The sequence below is a fragment of the Cygnus atratus genome, chromosome 9, assembly GCF_013377495.2.
Source record: "Cygnus atratus isolate AKBS03 ecotype Queensland, Australia chromosome 9, CAtr_DNAZoo_HiC_assembly, whole genome shotgun sequence".
In the NCBI taxonomy this organism is placed as follows: domain Eukaryota; kingdom Metazoa; phylum Chordata; class Aves; order Anseriformes; family Anatidae; genus Cygnus; species Cygnus atratus.
In genome coordinates this window covers 9386697-9408984 of record NC_066370.1, presented here as the reverse complement: position 1 = coordinate 9408984, position 22288 = coordinate 9386697, and the positions used below count along the sequence as shown (strand labels likewise).

The 22288-nt window shown below is 44.7% G+C and overlaps 1 protein-coding gene across 1 annotated transcript in view; it reads left to right on the top strand.

Annotated features, from left to right (window-relative positions):
• Positions 1–22288, top strand: part of INPP5D (inositol polyphosphate-5-phosphatase D) — a 50924-nt gene that overhangs the window by 7607 nt on the left and 21029 nt on the right. Inside the window, exons 3-5 of the mRNA XM_035544924.1 lie at positions 17258–17408; positions 19654–19825; positions 21083–21223. Coding sequence (XP_035400817.1) covers positions 17258–17408; positions 19654–19825; positions 21083–21223 — 464 coding nt within the window. The remainder of the gene's footprint in view (positions 1–17257; positions 17409–19653; positions 19826–21082; positions 21224–22288) is intronic.

Below are 22288 nucleotides of genomic sequence, written 5' to 3'. Positions count from 1 at the left end.
AAGAACAGTTCTACTGGGCAAGGATGTACAAGTTGCTAAATAGGAGTTTGACATTTTGAAAAAAATCCATTAAAAAGGAAAGAATCTACTAATCCTGTGGAATTAGACCAGGTGTTAAATTAACACAGTAATCAGTAGATGCTTCTCATTTCTGGGTTAAAAAAAAAAAAAAAAAGACGTAGGAAAGATGCAGTACTAAGTCCTGAGGTTAGCCTGAATTGTGCAATGTGACCTTTTTTGCTTGCACAGTGCTCCTTCCTGAAGCTAACAGAGTTGTCTTCCTGCCCAGATCTGGGCTGTTGTCTGTCAGACGTTTCTCATGATGACAGCAGGTTCAGAAGACGTGTAATATCACAGCTACACTCGCAGCACTTGTGACATGACAGCTCTCCCTCTGCCACTCTGTGAAGTTTTTCAGCTTTAAAGCTGCAAGTTACTTCACGTTTTTTGAGTGTTGTTGGTGGATAGATTTCATTTCTCTTTTTTTACTTAGAGCCTGGTCTGGCACTGGTGGAATGATAGTGTTATTGTTTGCATGGTTAAATTGACTTTTTAGTACAGGTGGCAGAAGGGGAGGTGCATGGTTTTTTGCATTACAGGTGCACATTTTTGCATTCGAACTGAAGAAAAAAATATTTGCATACGTCCCTCCGGTGTTTTGTGGCATGCTGCATGATCTGCCATTGGCATTCTGCATCTGCTGTAGCTGTACAGCAGTCAGCATGGTCAGGTCTGGAACCCCTCTTTCCTGCCGTATCTACAACCAAACTGGTATCCCCCCAGACATACCAGACTGTAGTGGTTACACTCATAGACTTTTCCTCTTTCCGTTCTTTTTTCTGCGACTGCTGAATTTTCTCCTTCCTTTACCTGAGACTTCAAAATGTAGACGAACGGATCTATGGCTTGAATGAATCAAACTCGCATCCTGCCAGTGAAAGCATAGCTAGGGAAGGGGGGAGGAGTAACAAAAAACCCTTGAAACACAGGATCTCTTACAGTGAGTAGAGATCTTTGTCCTTAGCCTGAGAACAATTAGTCATTGAGATATGTCTGTTAGCCTGCAGTCTGTCACTGTAGTAAAACGCTAAGAACTGAGAAGCTGAGACAGGAAGAGAGCAGAAGATGTAGAGTAACGCAGATCCAGGAGGAGAGGCATGAGGCTGGAAATCAGCTGCCCCTGAGTTAGCTTAGCTGCTACCTGCCTGTCTTTGGCAAGCCACAGCTGGGGTACTTCAGCTGTCTTCTCTGTAAAACAGGTGTGAGTTTCCCTTGCTCAAATGCGGAGGTGTATTTAATGCAGAGTTGTTGAAAGTTTGGAAACTGGACTAGTATAATTGCAATTGTACAAAGAGTGTTGGAAGAGCAAAGGAGACCTTGGAAATAACAAGATCAAACTAAATGCATAGCTGTGTCTTTCTAAGCCAGGCATCTGTGGTCAGTTCTTGCCATCCAGACTAACAGCAGTTAAAACTTTCTTGTACTGTTACTTAAAGTGTCACATTTGTGCATCTAGCTGAGGTGTCATTGCAAACCTTATCGCTGCACAATCTGAATTCCTTGTGAGTTTAGCATCTCAACCAGGGGAAGTGCTATTGTTCCCATTTTACAAACAGGGAACTAAGTCCCAATCTGTTAAGGAGGATTGGACTACCAAAATAATCTTAATTAGCGGTCTCTTGCTAACTTTCCCAAGATCAGAAGATGTCTGTGATCTATGAATATTTGTCTCCTCCTTTTAGTTGTGCTGTCACATGTAGTTAAAGCTGAGTTTGTACCTCTGTGGTCAGTGAGGAAGATACAGGTTTCTGACCTGGGTGGGCTGAATTGTTCTTGGCAAGTCCTTTTTCTCTCTCTTGGCTAAAGAGTCTGGAGAACCCCCTTAGACTGCCAGGCCCTTGGCAAGCTGAAATAAGGGAGGAGATTCCCATTACAGATCACTCTTGTTCAGTGTGAAAGGGCACTGAGGTCAAAAGCTGCTGTTGAAAAGTTGCTGCCTTTGCCTAATGCTTTACCTTGTATTGCCTTTCTGTACTGTAATTTTAAAAGGTTATTGTCAAAAGTATAACCTGCCTTCTGAGTGAGGAGAGAGCTAGACTGGGATAAATTTGCAAGATCCTTATAAAAATCATCTTGAAAGAGGTGGTGAGAAGGGAGAAGATGCTGGAGTTGGCTGGTCAGTGAACACAGATTGGTGCAGGGTAGTGTGGGAGCATTGCTAAAAACCCGTGGATTTTGGTCCCTCTAGATTTCTGGCTCATCTCAAGGAGGAGCACACAGCTAGCATTATCTGATGGCTGCTCAGCAATCAAGCTGCTGCGCAATCAGTCATTTCTCAGTGGCAGCTAGATTGCATCTTGGTTTATGCTCGCAGCGTATCAGATAACGCCCCATAGGTAAGTTTGCAGGATCAAGCACTTAGCCCGTAACGCTCTGTGTGAAGGCAGCAGGGAAGATATCCCGATGGACAGATGGCAACGTTACAAAAATAGGCTGTTACCCAAGGTGCTGTGGTTAGGGGGAGAGCCAACGCAGTAGTTAAGGGAACAGCTTGAGGTCCTTGCTAAAGGTGGAGTCCCCTTAAGAAACTGGGGCATCTGCTGAGCAGGCTTTGGTAACTCGGTGCCTTGGGCAGATTTTAGAGTTGTGTGCTGTATCCTGGAGTGCTATGCAGCACAGCCTGACCTCTGAGATTTAGGAAAGCCTGGTGTCCGCAGTGCTGTCCCATGGGGCACGACCTGAGCTTTAGCTCAGCCACATAGCATTTCCACTTTGCAGTCCAGAACTCGAGCCAGGCACGCTCATCCACATCTCAGGGCATGGGCCTCGCCTAACCACCGCTGCTGCCTTCTGCAGGGGGGCTCCTCCCTTCTCCTTCTTGCCAAAGTGTTTTTTTTTCCTTATGTGACCCATTCATGCTACTGAGCTGTCCTCACATCAGGTACCTGCCTCGCACATTGTGGGCTGCAGAAGACCAAGGCTCCAGCCTTGTTTTTGTACCTTGTGGCTGCCTGCAGTGTGGGGAGAGGGCAGAAACAGAGCTTGGCTTGAGCAGGACTGGGAACCATGTTACGTTTTCAAGCAAACTGGAAAATTTAAATTTTAAAATTTTTAAATTTTTGTTTTGGGGCTTTACACAAGTTGGCAGTTGCTGAAGAAAAATATTTCAGACTGAAAAATTGGTCCACCCTTTTGAAAGAGTCCAGAAAGGCAATTTCGAACTTTTCACTTTTTTTTTTTGTTTGTTTTTTAATTAAGGGGTGGGGGTAAAGTGAGGCTGAATGAAGACCATTCCTTGCATAGTACATGCTCCAGTCCCCCCCCATTTTTTTTTTAATTTTTAATTTTAATTAATTTCTTTATTTTGCTTTGAGCAAAACTGTTTGACCAGCTTCAGGGTTTGGCAATTTCCATGGAATACTTTGTTGTGAAAAGGAATCATGGAAAGCTGTTGCCTTCTCATGCTGCATAAGAGACTATTATATTACAATATGGAAAACATTTGTTATTTTTAAGGTTCCTGTCTGTATCTTTCTTTCCACTTCACTTTCCCGAACTGTCGTAGCTTCCCAGCTCCCTGACAGAAAGCAGTGGTCTGCCTGCATCTTCCTGCACTCTGCTCTGTGGGTAAATGTGGAGACATTCGTTGTGCAGCTCTAGTGGCAGAACATCATTTCTGTGAGCATGAGCGCTGCAGCATTTGTGCTGAAATTCACCATTGCTGCAAAGTTTTTTTTTTATAAATTACTTATATTTATACTTAGACCCTCCCTTTGCAACAAATACTGACCCTATTTACTTGTGGATTTTGCTGACTTCAGGGAAAATTATAGATGCCCTAACAGTACTGTTTTATACCGAGTGATCATCTAGCTGTTTTTTTTTTTTTTCTGGTAATTTTTTCTAGCCTGATAGGAGGCTGCGTGCAACAGGAAACAAATGGTGCTATGTGAGCAGTTAGAAAGCAGGCCAGCAGCTGTGACTCATAGTATCAACTGACACTGAAGCTGTAGGTTACCAGTGTACTTGCAGCATGGGCTCCCAGAAAGTAGGAGAGCTGGTAAATGCTCTGTATAGGGTTTCCTGCTGAAACCCTCCCTCTCCAGCGCACCTCTAGAAACATATTTCTGGGGAAATGTCTAGGTTTGTGCTCTGTTTATGTGGCTAAATATGCCAGAAAGACCAAAATCTTCTGTCCCGAGACAGGCAGGACATACAGTGAGAGGGCTGCCAGTTTGTCGGCCAGTCAGCAGGATTGTCCCAGCCTCGGGGGTAATTTGCTCTGGTTTCTGTTTACGAGTCCTGCAGGGTGGAGCTCAGTGTAAAAGCTTCATCCGGCGCGCTAACCTGCTCCCCGAGTGCAGACATACGTATGGCTGCCCATCCTGCGAGCACGATCTGATAAGAGCACAAGTTTAGGTCAGTTCCTGGTGTCACTGCTGCTGTCACCAATGTCAGAGGCAGTTTCTGGCTGTGCAGCACATGCAGCACCAAGTCCCTTGTCAGTCCCTTGCAAGGAGGGGCAACGTTCAGGGCATTTTTGTCTTTCCTCTTTGAGACCGTACTGTAAATTGCTGCACTGCTCTGACACCTGAGGCCAAGAAAGGGTTTTTTGTGGTAAAGATTTTGTGGTTTGCTTTGGAGTTTGATCACCTATCTATATCTGATCAAAACCTGTCTACTTGGAAACTGCACTTGAGATGCTTTCAGTGAGAGATAATGCAAAGCATAATCCTCTGGGTGATGCTAACCCCTTCACAACATTGCAGCCTCTTAGAGCTTCTGCCAGCCAGCTGTACAGGGATGAGGCCTTGCTTTGTACTTACTCGAATTGATGTCAAAACCTCGTGGCTCCTTTGAGGATGGGGCAGGCACAGGTCTGCCCCCAAAAACACTTTCAGGCTGCATGGAGACTGTAAGACATCCATGGTTCACTTGCAGCTTGAAGGCATTGGATGCTGTTGGCCTCCCTCTGCGCTGAAAGGCAGAAGGAGACCAAGTGTCCCCCAAGGGGCGTGCAGCTCTGCAGGTGGGGTGGGACACAGCGCCTGGATGGCCACCCACTCCGAGCAGGTGGACCTGGTGGGCAGGGGTGCGTGTATTTGGGCTGGTGTGCTGCCAGGTTGTGTGATGGTGCTCCTGGGGGCCGGACGGGGGCAACAGCACCTGCACTGCTACAAGGCAGGGAGAAGCAGCGTTGCTCCTAGGATGGAGGGGTACTGAGAGCTTGGACGTAGTATTTCAGTAGGGAGCAGAGAGGAGGTCACCAAAGGGAGTGGGGAAAGCTGGGAAGTTACGCTTTTCATAACTGTAAATTTCAGGAAAATTAATGCTGAGAATAGAATTGATTTTGCTGAATTATTTATTACTTCGGTAAAATCACTGTTTACTCAGAAAACTTACCATGTTTGTGGTACTCCATTGACTGTGAAGGTCTGAGCTATAATTGGGGTGATCGCTTTTCTTGCATGGAAATAAGGGACAAGAGGACAACTAGATAGTAATTAGGAACACTATCTTGAAACGTAGTTAGGGAAACACATTTCTAGCATGCTCAAATATAGAATTTATATTAAGCTCCATTTTATTGCTGAAAATGGTACATATTCCAATTTGAATATATTCCAGTATAATGTTGGTTTTAAATCAACTTGTAAAACTCTTTACACTCTTTAAATGTAGGACTGAAGTTAATTTACAGCCAGGGCTTAGCAGAATCTGCATACTTTGTTTCTGCAATCTATCCAGATCTGTTTATACAAGGAAAATGTTCTTTTCGCTGTTGAATCTGAGGTAGGAACAAACATAATGCATTTCACAGGTTTTAGAAAACTGAAAGAAGCAGATTTAATAAGAGAACACTAGGTATTTCCTGAAACATACACATTCCTGCTACTGAATCCCTCAGTATACAAAATTCTTCATACAAACAAACCATATCCAGCTTTTGTCTAGTTTGAACCCTTTCAGAACGTTTCCAGTTTCCTGCAAATATCAAAAAAAAAAAAAAAAAAAGTTCGGAGAAGGTGGCTTAAATCAGGTTAAAGTTGTGTATATATACAATTTCTTTTTTTGCAAACATCAAAAAGTGAAATCAAGTATTTGGAAGCTGTCACATGCCATGAAATTAAATCTCTTTTCCTTTTATTGGGATGTGGTTTTAGATAAAATTTAACTCCATTTAATGCCAAAGAATATCATCGATTTTTGTTACAGCTTGCCCTCCAATAAATGTGTTATGTCACAAACTGCACACACAAGCAGATTGTTCTAATTTTATAACTATACCTAAAAAAATCTTAACAGATTTTGAAAGTAATATAAATAATCTGTTACTTGAAAGCCTTCATCATGCTTAAACAAATGAAAATTGAAAATTGGCAGTCCTTGCTGAATATACAGAAGTAACTTCCAGGAGCTGCAAAATTTTTTAAGATTCAGAAGGTAAAAATTAGATCTGTTAAAGACTAATCTGTTCAACAGTGATTGTTCTAGAAAAATAATTGTTTCACCTTATTATTTTTTTGAAAGGCTTTGACCACCCACAACCACACACCCAGCAGCTCTTTTCTACCCCGCTGGATATTTCACTTCCCACTATGAACGTGTGAATGCACAAACACGAGTGCTTGAGTCTGCTCCTGGCACAAAAATGGGGCAAACACTTTGGCTGGAGGATAGGAACAAGTGGCCAGGAGGTGGTAGGAGCCTCAGTCTCCAATGGCACAGGAACTTTCTCCAGCATAAAATACTCTGTAGGAAGTTCTGCCCACCCCTGCAGATATTTCCATCCCAAATCAGCCGCTGTTGTAGGCACATTTTAAAGGAAAGGGTAGTAATCTCTGTTAAGTGAGAACTATTAGAAGGTGCTGCTTTTTGTTGTTGTTTTGTTTTTAAACAGTTTTTTCACATTATTACAGTCTGTGATTGAGAGGCAAAATGTTATAATCCTAATCAAGGTGAGCAACTTGGGGGCATCCTCCCGCATCTCCAGGACCAACAAAATGAAGATTTCTTGTATTTTCAAAACTCACCTGACAGATGTAGAAAAATAATTGAAAGCTTACACAATCAATGTTATCAACAAGAAAATATTCTCATTTTTCAGTAGTTTAATGGATCTCAGCTTTCATATTATCAGTCATATCGTCAGAGTTTAAAGCATTTATCTTTTTTGTTTCATGTTTTCAAAGATTTCTGATGAAGTTTCATAACTGAATTTGAAGTATTCATGGAGACAGCAGATCATTCCCCTTTTGACTGTGTGGTAATGCAGTACTGTGTTTTATTGCTTCTGTGCTTTGAGGCATGACAGGTCACAGGGAGAACTACTAATTTTCAGGCAAGTCTTGAGATGTTTTCTCCAAGAAAGAAGCTAATATACTGTTGGTGATATATGAGGCTTTTGCATTTCACAAATAGATCATTTAAGATAGGAACAAGTCTTAGAAAACATTGCTATTGAATTTGCTTACAATGAATCTTACAGCAAATATCGCTGTCTGTACGAAATCACCTCTGTACTTTTACTGGAAGGGTGATGCCCCTTTTTCTTCAGAGATTTATCTTGATTTGCTGATGAGATGCATCATTGCTGGCTGTGCCACAATACAGAGATGCAACTCACCCAGCAGGTCACGTAATATTTAGGCTCCAGTTAGACCTTGATCACTTGATCTGTTCTGCAGCCTTAAGTAACTGGGCCAGTAGACCCTATGCGTGTGCTGCTGCTTATTACTGATGGCTAACCTGTGAAAAATAGAAAGATACAATCACCTTTGAATAACATTTGATTGAGTGGATTGTCCTAGTTGCACTTGTAGGTAAACTCAATCTGTTTAACCTTTTACCTTTACCAATACAAAGTTATTTAACCAATACCTTTCAAACCGACCTTTTGGTGGTTGAGGCAAATTCCATTTAAAGTTTTTGAAGAAATGGGGAATCCTTTAGTTTTAAGGTTAAAATACAAGTGCAAGGTACACAGGACTTGATTTCAAATGGCAAAATGGTTTGGGGAAACGAAACAGACTTTAGCAAAGATAGCTCAGATTCAGTCATTTCGTAGGCCCTTTGAGAGAATGAAATCATAATGCAGCCTTTGGTTGTTCCTAGTTCTTTGCCCTGCTGTCTGACTTCTGTCTTCAGTTCATAACTTCTGACAGGGTTTTCCGTCTTGGTTCTCCGCTGAAAGTTTAAGTTGGGTCCCTTCTCCCAGTTCCATCTCAAGGCTCCAAACCTTTCCTTTTCCAGTATTTAGTGTTTGGTGTCTGTTGAAACTGGGATCCATTCAGCACAGAAGACGACAGGGAAGGCAGACAGCTGATTATGGATCCTTTCCTGTCTGACTGCACAGCTGAGAGGCCACACACTGAAATGCAGTGTAGGATTGATCTGTGCAGGCACAGCTGCTGTAGGCACACATTCACCTGCCTCAGGGAAAAGTCCTTTCTTGTAGGACTTCCAGCACTGTGCACCGTTGCCTGGGGGTATTATTTGTTGTTATTTATTGCCTCGTAATGGGGGAAAAGCTGAAGAGGACTTGTGAGTTTCCAAGGAGGAGCAGATATCAGTGACCAGCAATAGTTTTCCCAGCTCAGTTACTGTCAGACGTGAGCTTTGACAAAATCAGAATGGTCACCTCCACAAACTGCCTTCAGAAATAAAGACTGTTGCATTTGCTGCCTTTGGCTGCTTTGTTGAGTCAAGGACCTATGTTTTCAGGTTTGTCTTGGTAACCACTAGGGCCTAAATACTTTGCAAAGAACTGAAAATGGAAATTTTCATTTGACTCAAAGTGCTGAAGCTTTTCAGTGGAAAATGAAAAGCACAAGGCTTGTGATAAAATTAAAAAAAAAAAAAAGTCGACAGAAGTAGTGTACTCTAAAAGTTTTGCTTAAATTCTACCCACACACTACAGAAGTGCTAAAAATTGCTTTGGATCCCCATGGCTCTGCAGTCCTGGCTCATTCATCACCAACTCATCTGACTTGCACCTTATAGCTAAATTTAACAACAGTCCCTCGTGTTCTGTCATGGAACCATGCTGTTGTTTGCTTGTTGTAGATGTAAATCTTTTTTGTTATAACAGAAATTATGAAAGGGTTGGTTGCTCAGGAGGTTCCTCTTGTTATGAGTTGGATCATAGTATGCTCTGTTGGTGAAACCTTTTCCGATGGCTAGAGTTTGAAAGTTTTATTTAGTGTGAAGGAGCTCCTCGAGTACATGGTGTTGGTGCTTTCTGTAACTGCTTGGTGTTCTTAATAGCTTGTACCTAACTATATTAGTTAGATATTTGGCAATTGCCATGCTTTTTATGTGAATTGTGGAGTGCCAGAGCAGAATGGAATGGGGTCTTTAAATAGGATCTGGGTACGTTAATTTTGTGACCTATGTCTTCATTCTGTGTGAAAGAATGCCAGTTAGAACAACAACTGTGGGTTCTTTACCTTCCAGAACTTCTGATGTGTTTTTCTTCAGGATGTAGAATTTTTACTAAAAAATTGAGATAAAAATTTGGCAGTCAGCTATACTCTACTAAAAACTCCTTTCAATTTTTCTTCTCTTCAACAGAGTATTTTAATTTGCAAATGTTCCGATTCTGCCATGGGAGCATTTGCTACCTGTGAACATGGCCAATTGTCAGGCTGCCACAATGTAGCCTGAGTGGGATCACATAGATGAAAACTCTCACAGGGCCAGAGGAGTTCGGCACTGGCAGATAGGACAGAATCTTTTTAAGGCTCACTCAAACTGTGCTCACGTTCCCCACACAGAGCATGTTAAACCCTTAAAACAGCATGAACAGAATGCATTGTCTTCCTCAAGTATTTTCCATGAAATTGTGGGTAGGAAATAATGAGATGGTCATTTTGACCAAAATCGGATCAGGAAAGAGTTTAGGTTTTAAACTAGATTTTCACTGTAGCTGGGGTCAGCATTTGTCTCCTTCCCAGTTAGCAACAGAGGCAAGAATGCTTATTTGCACCTGGTTAACTTGTTTCCATCTAGCATTAACAGGATTCATATTTTGTGCACATATTTCAAGCAAGCAAGGAAGTAGGTGCTGAACTTTAACAAATGTTTTGTGCATGCTACTATGAAATAAAAATTGTTTAGCATTCCATTTTTTAATATGTACTATGAGAAAGGAATTGTGATGCAGTGACAGTAATTCATGTACAACATCTCAAGTCAGTATGATGTTTAAAGAAATGAAGCTTGTGGTAGAGGCAATATGTGATGATGGTGTCTTTCAGTTTCATTTTAGGAACAGAGAGGGTTTTAAAGGATTGACAAAGCAGTAATCTTCTTTATTTTTTTCTTCCTTTTAACTTAGTGCTTTGTTTGATGTCTGATTTTCAGCCAGGAACAAAACACAGAAGTAATGCATACTTAGTTCTAAATAATTTGCAATTCCTTGTTTCCTTCCATCAATAATCTCCTCTTTCAGAACTTCTGAAGCCATCTTTCCCAGGATTTTTCTAATTTCCATGTTCTTTACCCAAAGTCTTACATATAAAAGGCCACTCTAGCAAAAGTGACAAGAGTAAGCAAACCTGAGCATCAGGATCAAACCATATGCAAAATGGGACAAGAAAGCATCTCAGAGGAGACAGGAACTATTCACCTTCGGTTCTGTCCACCGTTACTCGGATTATATATCTCACAACCACACTTAAGCTGTGCCGTTCTCCCAAAAAGTTACACAATCTTTTGCAGTCGAGGAGGTGCAGCTCCGACCACCCGTGGGCATCCTTTGCCTGGGCTCTCTGGTTTCCTCCCCTTGCCTCTTCTGTCCTGCTCAGTTCCCGTACTTGGGCCCCTGTTACTGAGCTTTATCAAGTGTCTGAACGCTGCTGTCCCACCACTTACTAAAGTCCATTCCTTTACTGACCCTCCCTGTCACAGGATCCCCCTTTTCCTCAGCCACTTACTTGCTCCTCTCCCTTTGTGCTCTGTGCTCAGCCCCATTTTCTCCCTACCGTGGGTGTTGCATTCACGACAGGGTATGTTTCTGGGTGACTTGTATTTTGGGAAGTAGCTATAGCTGTTTCTCCCAGCTGTGATTCCTGTACATGGTCCCATTCCTGTGAAATGCTCCTGAAATTGCTTAGCACAAGATTTCATCTATGAATAAGAAATGCTTTCTAACAAAACAAAACTGAAGCCCAAACAGGCTGCTTTAGAAATCATTTACCAGAAATTTCTGATCTCTTAAGTTCAGCTTTTTAGTGAAATATATATGCCTGCCTACATGAGAGCCAAAAGGAAATTTAAAAATGCCACCTAGACTTCCTAGCTAGCAGACAGTCTTGAAGACAACTGTTTCCCGAAGCCGGAAAGCTATGACTTTTTTTTTTTTTTTTTTCAAATCTAAAAGGAAAAAATGTTCCTTCCAGCATTTAGCACCAAAGTAGAAGTGACCTGATTTTCAGCTTCCACTTAAGTTGGTGGGTATTACAGGAGTTTTTTAACTTTGAGAACTTACTGACTGGTCCTGAAATGCCTATATATGGATTTAAATACCTGGCTTAAGGCACTCTGGTTAGAAAAGATTGCCCTTAAGCAATACAAGCAGATGACCAGTTTCCTAGTTCCTCCTTGCGCCTTGGCTCAGGAAAGGAAAACACTTCCTCTTCCTCCTGAGGGCCCCAGACTTCCTGTGCCATCTATTTATACGGTTGTTGTAATGAGCCCCGCGTTAACCACTTCCTTGCCTGCCATAGCGTGGGCTCTGCGTTGTTTAAATCTGTTGTTGCTTTGTCTTTGTAGTCCACCTGCAGCTTCTCTTAAAGGTATGTTCAGAGCTGCTCCTCAGCACACTGGCATCAGGAGCATCATTTTGTCTAGGTATTTTGGTGTCCAGGCGACGCTGCTTGGAGATAATGAAGAAGAGCAGACTTAGGCTGGGCCCTGTTGGCCTTTTTACACCAGGTGTAAAGGAAGAATAGATGATCAGCCATATTAAAACCTGTCAAAAAGTTTAGGTAGATGAATTTGGAAAGGGATCACAAGATTTAGCCAAAGACCAGTGATTACGGGCTTTAGCCATACATGTTTTCTGAAATGGAGAACCCAGAAACCTATTCAGTGTGAGAGTCGGAACAAGTTATAGCTACTTGTTTCAAATAATCATACAGCGAGGTTAAAGAAGGTGCAAGAGAAATGAGTGGAAGGACTCGCAGAGCTGAGGGCAGTTTCTGGAGGACAGGAGATACCAGGACATCCTGTGGGAAAAGGTTTCTAGCAGAGCAGGCTGGAGTAAGAAGGGTAAGGGGATGATCTGAGAGTTTGGTTTGGGATGCAGCTCAGAGAGCTGGGTGACCGTGACAAGCAAGCTCACGTTCAGTTTTACCAGCCTTCTTCAAGGATACAGCGAGGTCTGGACAAAGAGGCAGCAGGCAGATTGGAAGGGGGCTTCCTACAGGCGCAGAATTAGGGGTGGCAAGAGGCCTTGTAAGGTCTCCACATCCAGTGTTTGCCCTTTTTTCAGGTTGGAGCAGGATTGGGTGCTCACTAGCCAGCTGTGGGGGATGCCTGGGTGCTCTGCTATGACACCTCCAGAGACAGGAACACTCACTGTGTAGCCTGACTGCACTGCCTTTGGCAAATTCCCTTGAGATCTAATCTCAATCTCCGCTGTTGCAAAGCAAGCCAGCCGCATCTGCTGTCCTTGGGGGACTTACTGCACAGCTGATTGCCATCTTCTTTATGTGAGAATTTAAAACTTATGAGACTATTGTGACCTCTCCAGGCTGACCCTTTGCTGAACTGTACCAAGACTTTTATTTCAAGCTTTGCTTGTAAATCACATTTTCCAACTGTTCTGCCATCCTTGTCATTTTTCCTTGGGACTCCCTCTGGTATTTTCATTTGTTCCTTAAAAAACGGTGCCAGGGTGGATGCGGCAGTCCAGATATGGCCTTGCAGCACCGAGTACAGAAAGACAGCTTCTTCCTGGGTCTCATATGACAGTCCCACTAATAGATCTTACAACGACATAGGCTTTTTCTGATGCAGTTTCCCACTGTAAAATTGTTGCACAGCCTGATTCACTGTTATCCAGATTCCTTTGTGCAATTCTGCAGTTTTACAGGTTGTTCCCTGTATTACATATATTCGCTCAGTGTTTCCTTTCTGTATGTGTATATCAGTGCAAAGCTGAGGTGCCTGCAGTGATGCTGGAGGAATCAATGCAGAGCATGGCACCCTGGAAGCAGAGCCTGCCGTCTGCGCTGCTTCCCCGTCCTGTGAGCTGTGTGAGCACGTTTCTGGGGATGTGGTGTGTTGTTCTGGAGATGACACTTGCCATCCACATTTTTAATGACTTGAAACAATTCACTTTACAATTAAAACAAGATCTGTCCTGTGATAACCTGAAGGAAATACTTACTAAATGAAGGGGGTGGGGGGAAGTGGATTTCATTGTTGGGCTCTACTTGGGTGGCTCCTGCTTGCTCTGCGCTGCCCCATCCTGCTCGCTTTTGTTTGCATTGCCCTGTTCCACGTCTGCTCCCTGTCTCAAACACAAGAGCAAGTTTGCATGAAGTTAAGGCTCTGTTTTGCCTTGCTCCTGTCATCCAATGTGGTTTTCTGGAGGCTGTTTATTCAGAGTGCACCACCAGTCTGTTTTTTGCTGATGGTCTCTACAAGATGGTGAGCAGCACAATGCTGGTATTTTACTTCCCACCACTGCTCTCCCTCCTTAACCTATGAACCTTTTCTGCAAAGTCAGGTGCAAAGAAAACATATGTCCTTGCTCACTGGCACCTGGACAACTTGCAGCCGCGTGTCAAATACTGTAACTAGCATTTGTCATGCCGAGTTTGTTCTCATTCTTTCCCCATGAGGAGAGGCAAGTGCAGTGTGGTCTTGCTTTTACAGTTCTCTCTCTCCCCTTTCAAACAATATATAGTTGTTGCTGTGATTCTGTGCAGAGGGAGACAGCGCAAAGCTGTGTGCCCTGCCCTCCCAGGGGGAGCAGGAGTTTTGGGGGCTGCCTTGGATCAAGAGGAGCTCATTTCACAGCACGGGCAAACAGGCAGAGGGTTGTTGGGCGCTGCTCATGCCAGAGGGGAACAGCCCTTCCCACGTGCTTCCTCCATTGAGGTTCTTGCAAATAATAACAATTACAGCACAAAAGAAAATGAGCTAGGATAATCCAGCAATCTTTCCTTTCAGATTCTCATGATGCATAGCAGTTGGGGAAGACACTGGAGCTCCCTTACCATGGGAGGAAGCCGAGCAAGTTTGAGGCCACCCCATCCTTCCCGCTGCTTGGCCACAGCTGGTCGGAGCTCCTGACCCCCCTGCTTCCCTGCCTCCTTATTGCAGCTCTCATCATCCCTGTGCAGCTGCTCGGAACATGCGTGCAGCTCCCTGCTGAATTCTGTCCTAACATGAAAGTGCTGTCCTTTATGTTTGCTGTGCACAGTGGGGAGTGGGTCCTTTTTGCCCTGAATGTGTTGTGGAAGGAGGGCACTTGGAGGAGCCGGGATGGAGACTGGCTCTCTTTGGGAAGGAGCAGCTGGATCCAGATGCATCCAATTCCCAGTTACTCCACATGGCAGGGGTGCAGCTTGGAGCAGGGCAAGTGAAGGCTGGGGTGGCCACGAGTCCCAGTTATCCATGAGAGAGGAGATGGCTGGGTTCATGCAGGTGGCTGAAGCCCGCGTGCCTGAGCCAAGCTGCCAGAAATAAGGTGCGTAATGGCCAGGCCTCTCTGCATGTCTGTTCCTGCACGTGAGCCAGGGTTTATTGCCTCTCTGGGGAAACTGAGTTGGACCACAGGCTTTGGTCCACTCCTGAAATGCAAGGCTATGAGTTTAGAGGAAGGAGGCCTCTTACAAAATGCTGCTGCTTCTGGTTACCACAGAGACCAGGATGGTTTTGGAGACTGAACTCTCCTTGGCAGCAAAAAGTGCTAATTCAGCCTTTCCTCCCACTTACATCAAGGCTCCATTTGTCCTGAAGAGAGCTGCGCAGGGCATGCTGTTGTCTTGCAGGAGCTGAGAGGCAAAACAAGGCTGGATGCGGCAGCGTTTGGGCATTGGGGTGGGAGGGATGCTGTGCAGGGGCGGGATGGCTCACCCCCACGTCAGGGGAGGTCAGGGAAGCAGGCAAACAGCGAGGCCTTTGGAAAGTGAAGTAGGAGTGTGAAGACAAGTTTGGAAAGAGGAGGAGTGGGGGCAGGCTGCAGTGATCCAAGAGGTGGGGGAGAGCTCTGACAGCAAAGCTTTCCTCTTGCAAAGATCTAGAAGGCAAACCCCGACCCACCCTGTTTACCCTCTAAGTGTTTTAGGGTCTCAGTGCATGCTCTCATGGGCCTGCTGCCTTTTTCCAGGTGCCCTTCGGGGTAGCTCAGGGCAAAACAAAAACATAATCCACTGTTTGCCCAAGCACTGCCTCAATGCTGAATGTGCCGTTTTCCAGAATACGAGAAGAATAAATCTTGCTAAACGCAGGAACACCTGGGAGGCTGTGCAGGCAGAGCTCTCAAGCATCATACGCGTTTGTTAGGAAAATTTCTTGCTGTGCCTTTAGAGGCATGCGGGTGTAGTTAAAACAGAAAGACAGGCCTGAGGGTAGTGAAGGCTTCAAATGTGGTTCAGCATTGAAAGCTTTGTCCTCATTTTTGGCCAGAGATTTTACTCTTTGAGGAAAAGCTGAAAAGAAATCTTGTTGCTAGGACTCACTGAAGACATTTTTCTGTTGTGCTCACTTAAGGCTTGTGTCAGCGTTTCTCCTGTTTAATCTCTTGTTTTTAATGAATTTGTCTTTAAAAAAGGTTCACAGATAATAAGAGATTGGGCAAACAAATGGCAGGTAAATAAGCCTGTTCAAACTTGCATTAAAACTTACGTACGTTAATTTTTACAGCCAATTGTTGCAAGCAAAAAGAAATGAATGTGTCCTGCCTGTCTCTAGCCAGAATGTCTCAAGAATGGCTGCATAACGAGTTATTTCAGATTGCAGGCTTAAGCAACTAAACCATAAACAAGTTTCTTGTGCAAAATCTGGCTGTATACATGTAAAATAGTGCAAGTCAAGCCTGCCACTAGCATCATCTGGTATTTCTTTTGGTTGCCCGCTACTGCTGTGTCCGCAGGTGTGAACGCTTCCCGGTGTTGTTCTGGAAAGCAGCTACCCCCCGCGGTCCTGCCCCTGTCCTTGATGTTCTGCTGCACATGCAGGTGGGGCTTGCTTGTATTGGCTTCTCTGGGAAAACCTCTCGTCCAGAAAGAGCACGCCCCGTGAGGGGTGATCAGAGCTTCTGTTAAGGGTTTGCATAATCCGTAAGTGCAGTTTTGGAGATAATACGCTGCTCTTTCGTGTCAGTAGGCAGGGAGGTCTGTGCAGAGCCGTGACAAAGCATTTCTCTGCCCTGGGTATGGCCCTTGGTTGGAGCAAAGTAGCAGGATTGTAGGGATGGCTGCTGTTCCTGCTTTGCAAACCCAACAGATTTACCGTTCACAGCAACTTCGGATATATAGATACAATTGCTCTAAAATTTTGCCTCTGCAAATGTCTAAAACCTTATTCCCTATATTTGCCATTTACAAGTATCTATTTCTTGAGATTGGTGGCCAGGGCTGTGCTAGAAACAGGTTTAGTCATAGTTAAAATTCAGCTGGCAAGCTCAGTGTCATGCCTGCCTGATGCATTCACAGTGCTATCTGTGTCCTCAGCTTCCAAAATCTTCGTCTGAGCACCTTTTTTTCACATGACAGTGCCTTGCCAGCTTGTTTCATTTGAACGTAGCTCTGAGCTTTTGAATCCTGGAAGGAATAGGATGCTAACATCTAGATTTAGACATGTTTATCTTGCAATTTCACAGAAAAATTCTTCCTGGATGCCACAAAATACAAGATAGTCCAGGGGTTTGTGCTCAGCAGAAGAGGGAATGCAAAAAATTAATCTGGGAGAATTCTTTGTTTTTAACGATTTCTTCTGCTTTGATGCCAAGCACACTGAATCAAGCAAGAGAGCTCTTCCATTTGGCTTCACTGAACCTTTGAGGCTGCCATTTTTGCTGAGACTGGCTGGAATGTGTGTGCATATCTGTTTCTGTTTGCACTGCAAGTGTTGTTCCGCACAGAGCCAGTGGTCTGATGGGCAGGAAGAGCTGGGCTGGCTTTCTCTGGACAGCGAGCGTGGGTTTTGCTCTCTCTATGACTTTGTTTTTCCCTTGTGAGGAGCAGCGTTTCTGTGGTAGGACATCCCAGGCCATGACAGCCTCTGTGTTTTGTTTCAGGCATCAGAGGGTGTTCCCGTGAAGTATTTTGAGAACTTGGAGGAACTGATAGAATTTTACAAGAAAGAGAACATGGGTCTGGTATGGCACCTCAAATATCCAGTGCCGCGAGAAGAGGAAGAAGCTCCAGATGAGCCAGAGGAGGATGCTGGTAAGAAGCCCACGATGTGACTCGATGAGGCAGACCCTTGACACTTACTCTGGACTGGAGGTGGTTGTACTGGCAGGAGGATTAGAGGGTGTTGTGTAACAAAACTGGTGCAGGGCACAGAGAGACCTGAGCTGTCAAGACCTTGAGGCAGTGCATCCCCATGGCCCCAGAGAGGTACTGCATCTGGAGCAACACTAGCTCCCTGAGGGAATACACTGAGGCTCTCTGCAGAGTATATTGTCCTGGGTGCAGGGCTGACTAATCTGTTGTCCTTCACCTGGGCTCAGACTGGGTTAGGTTCAGCCATCTCTCGTGTCTCTGTACCTCTCTCCCTGCACTGCAGCCGTAGGACTGCTGTCCCAGCAGCAGAGGTGCTCCCCTAGAGACTTGGATCACGTCTCTCTGCACTGCATCTGCCTGCAGTTGCTGTGGGTCTTGGACCCTCTGAAACTCAGCCCCCCTTTTCTGCTCTGATCTAGAGGAAGTCTCTAACCATCATAGCCAGAGGGCACACATCCCACAGTGGCAGACAGTCTAGCTCTCTGTATAGAGGCAGATGTATGATGAAGAGGTGTGACTGGCATCATCCCAAATGTTATATATGAAATGTCACTGTGAGTTCCTGACACTCACTGGTCTAGGTTTGTTCCTTGGATTTTTTTTCCTAGATCATCCCTTGGATCTGTCATTGTTCTCCTAAATCCCAGGGGAAGGTCGTGCCCACAGAGGCATCCTTCCTGGCCTTTCTGATGTCTGTCCGGAAATTATGTGCACTGCAATAAAAATTGCCTGAAGGACTTGCTCCCCATGACAGACAGGCATCTTCACTAAAACAGATTGATATGCCTGTGTACGTTTGTGCAATCCAATGGATCTCTAATAGGAGCTGAAAGATTTTGCTTTGCAATTATCATGAAGAAACAGAACAAAATTTTGCAAAGCTGCTCAGGAAAGATGTTCCTGTTTTTTGGCCAGCTGCATTAAATCTCCTGCTCTCAGGGCGGGGGAGGGAACTACAGCAAAAATAATACACAGAGAAGCAAGCAGCAGGGAGTGAAGTTCTAGCCAAGACTAAGAACCTTTAGATGGAGAGATATTAGCATGTGGGCTGGGCCATTTATATACAGAATTTAATTTTGTAAGGCTTTTGGTGCCATCATCCTGGAACCATGTAGGGCCTATAGATGCCTGCCCATCTTAAGCACAGAACTGCAGAGGTGCCTCTGTCTGCAGATGAGCACCCAGATACCCCACAGATGCACTGCTCAGCAATGCTGTTGCTCAGTGTTGTGGTAGCTCTGTGAGTCACAGCTTCTGCCCAAGAGCAAAGGATCAGTTCTTTGATGGTGTGGTTTTTTTAATAATGAAAATTCGACCATTAGGAATAACCAAAAAAAAAAAAACCCTCACAACTCTTGGTCAACTTATGGTCAGAATTTTTGGGTGGTGTGTGGTGCCAGGAGTTGGACTCGATGATCCTTATGGGTCCCTTCCAACTCGGGATATTCTGTGATTCTGACTCAACCAGCTACATAGGACAGGCATAACAAAGTGCTGGAGCAGTAGGTATGAAAAGAAAGGCAACAAGGGTTGGGATAAATGGAGAGGCCCACTCTTCTCCCAGGAAAGGGAAGGATAGTATGCTGAGCAGCAAGATGACAGGGGTCTGAGAGAGCAGAAAAACACTTCACATTTCCAACTGGATGGCTACAGGACAAGGCAGGGTATTCAGTCCCTCTGTATTGCATTACATTTTCTCCATCCATGTCTGCTTACTTCAGCTGTCTGCTTCTTTCCATTAGCAGCTTCTGGTGCTCCTCCTAACATGCCCCTCCATCCGTTCTGCCCCAGCAGCACATCTCCATGATAACAGTAATGATATGGATGAGGTACAGCTATGCTTTCTAAGCATTATATTCATAGTAACTAATTAGCCTTCATAGCTGCTCTGCAGATGGAACAGTCAGGGTGGCTTGGGTAAGGCTGTACTGCAAGGCAGAGCATGAGTGCACAGGAGGTCCAAGCCTGGTGGCTCAGCCTGTTGGTCTCACATCACTGAGTGAGGGTATGACTGGGCCAGTATCGAGCACCGAGCTTTCCAGCTGTGGAACCGCAGGCCTTTCAGAAGGGATGGTTTCTGCAGTGACTGCTACTGTGGTGCAAACTCTGCCCTGCCTGTGGGAGAGGGGGATGTGGTCACATTGCTGTGCTGGGATGACTGTGCCTGTCCCTTCCTCCTTGTTAGACCTGGTACCCACGCCTCCTATCCTGCCCCCGCGCAATATCCTCATGGCATTACCAAGCAGCGAGACGAAGGATGTGTCTTCTCTCCCTGAAAACTCCAGGGTGGCAGATATCAACAAACTGTCCCTTTCTGAGACACTACTCCAGCGACTGCAGTACCAGGACACAAGCAGGTGAGGCTGGCAAGTCACAAGCAGCAGAATCAGCCTTTAGTCCAGCTCTGTACTGTCTGGAGTCTCTCAAATAGGTCCCCAGCTGTCCCAAAGATTCAGCCAAAGTACTCTTCATTTACACTAATGAATAGAGAACAGACTGAGATCTATGGTGTGTTGGCTACACCTTATGGTCAAGCTGTCATCTAGAAAAGATACTTTTTTGAAGTATTAAAATCAACGATAGACTTTCTCCACCAAGTTATAGTTTTTGTATGAAGTGTGGTGATATCTGACAGAATGTGGTATACTATCCCTGCACCTAAACTACAGATTGAATCAGGAGCCATCAGCAAGTCCTCAAAAAGAATAAACTGCTGTGTGGATTTCCAGGTGCTCGAAGTGATTTATTGCAGCTACAGGTCTGACTCACATTGTCCCACATGCTAGCTGTGTCAAATCTGGGCATCCACTAAAGCCTTAGAGGAAGCTTTGTGACAATTAATGGTCAGATCTGCAAAACTAAAAAAAAATAATAATAATAATCAGAAGGCATGCTTGTGGGCAGGGCAGTGGGAGGCTGGGTGAGCAAACAGTGGTAGTGTATGGCAGCACAGGTCCTGATGTGGTCAGCAAGTAGCAGCTGGCTCACTGGGAGAAACCCAGTTTTGGTTGGCTGCCTGCACCACTTCATCTGCTGTCAGCCAGCTGGGACTTTCTGCATTTGACAGAGCACAGGACAGCACATACAGTCTGCTTGGTTCATCCCTTCTTGTGGTGCTGGAGTCCAGGCACCACAGAGGCCGTACTTCCCATACAGCTCTGCAGTCTCTGCAGCCCTCAAGACTGTTTTGGAATAAAGCCTTCTAAGTGGGATATGATGAGATGAAAAGGGGTCTTCATCTCCCCAGAATCCCCGAATTGTCAACTATTAGCTACCTCTCAGCAGCCTGGTTTCACCTTCCAGGGCTGATGATCTGCCTGTGGCTTTGGCAAGCTAGGCATCACAAGCCCTCCCCTGGCATGAGTGCTCAGCGGACGGGAAGGAGAGAATTTAGGGTGGTGAAGGGGAGAGAGGAGAAGGTATCAGCAGTGTGGGGAGGGATCCATAGTCCAATTCTGAGAATCGCATGTTTGAACTGAAATCCAAGGCACACTGCCCCCATCTGTCTGTGCTGGCAGTGGATGTTTCAGAGAAGAAAAAAAAAAACAAACTATAAAGCTGCCTAATATTTGGGAGCAGAGAGCTGTTTTTTGACTTTTATGTTTCTTTCCCAGTGTCTCTGATGAGCATCTTAAGCTCATCCAGGATTACCTGCGAGTTCACATCATCAGTGACTTTGAGATGGTGCAGACTGGCTCAAGCAATCTTCCCCAGCTGAAGAAACTGCTTACGCTTCTTTGCAAAGGACTCTTCAGGTAGTTACAGGCTGATTTTCAGAGATAACAGTATAATGCGGTAATGCTGTAGCTTAATGTAGGTGCCACATGCATGCATTCAGAACCTGCATTGCTGGCATAGTAAACCTGCTTACCCTCAAAAACATTGTATTTGGATCTCATGACCTGTGATTCTGGTCCAAAGATGTGAAATCTATGTAAAAAAGACACAGCTCTGACAGTTTACCTGTAGGTGGTTTCTGTCAGCGGTGTTTTTAGTGGAGGGCTTTTTTTCTTTGTTTAGAAAGAAAAAAAGCAAAAAATGCACTATAACTGATTAACTGCATAATTTGGTAATGCATAAATGACACCCACAGAATTGTCAAGCACAAGTTGTTTATGGAAACAAGCACATATTGGTGTATAGTTATGTTTTAAACACTGATTTTCTTTCCCACTAAAGCATTGTGAACCTGGAGCAATTCCACTGATGTCAGTAAAGTCCAGCTCAAAGGAAAAGAGAAATAAGCCTAAGACTCTACAAATTTTACCTTTCCCATTTATAGTCCTTCCAGGCCCCAAATAGGAAAACTCCAATACGGAACTAAAACCTTGCAGAGCTCCCTATATTTTCTCTGGTGGAAAGATGTGATTTCCCCTCTTTGCTGCTTTTGTAAGCAAATGAGGTTAGCACACGCTGTCACAAAGATGTTAAAGAAAGCACCCTATGGCAGAGGGCCCACTTCCACATTTTTATGTGTGGCTTGCAATATCCTTCTCTCCAAAGTATTTAGAAGTGAGGCTGGTAGTGCTGCTGCCCTGGTCTTGTACTCCTAGAGCTCACCAAGGCTAAAATGAGCTAAAATGAGCTAAAATGAGGGTAGGATACTGGTGATCTGCTTAGCATTAACCCATGCACAGAAGGCAGAGAGTGAGTGACGTTCTTAGCTGCCTGGGACCACAATTACTCCCCTGAAGACGTGGGTGGGCACAGTGCACATTTTACCAGGCAAAGGGCGAGGCGTATGCAGCCCTGCTACTTCTGCCAGAAGCCAGCCACCCACAGATGAGCCCCAGCAGGACTGAGAATGGGCTGTACAAAGA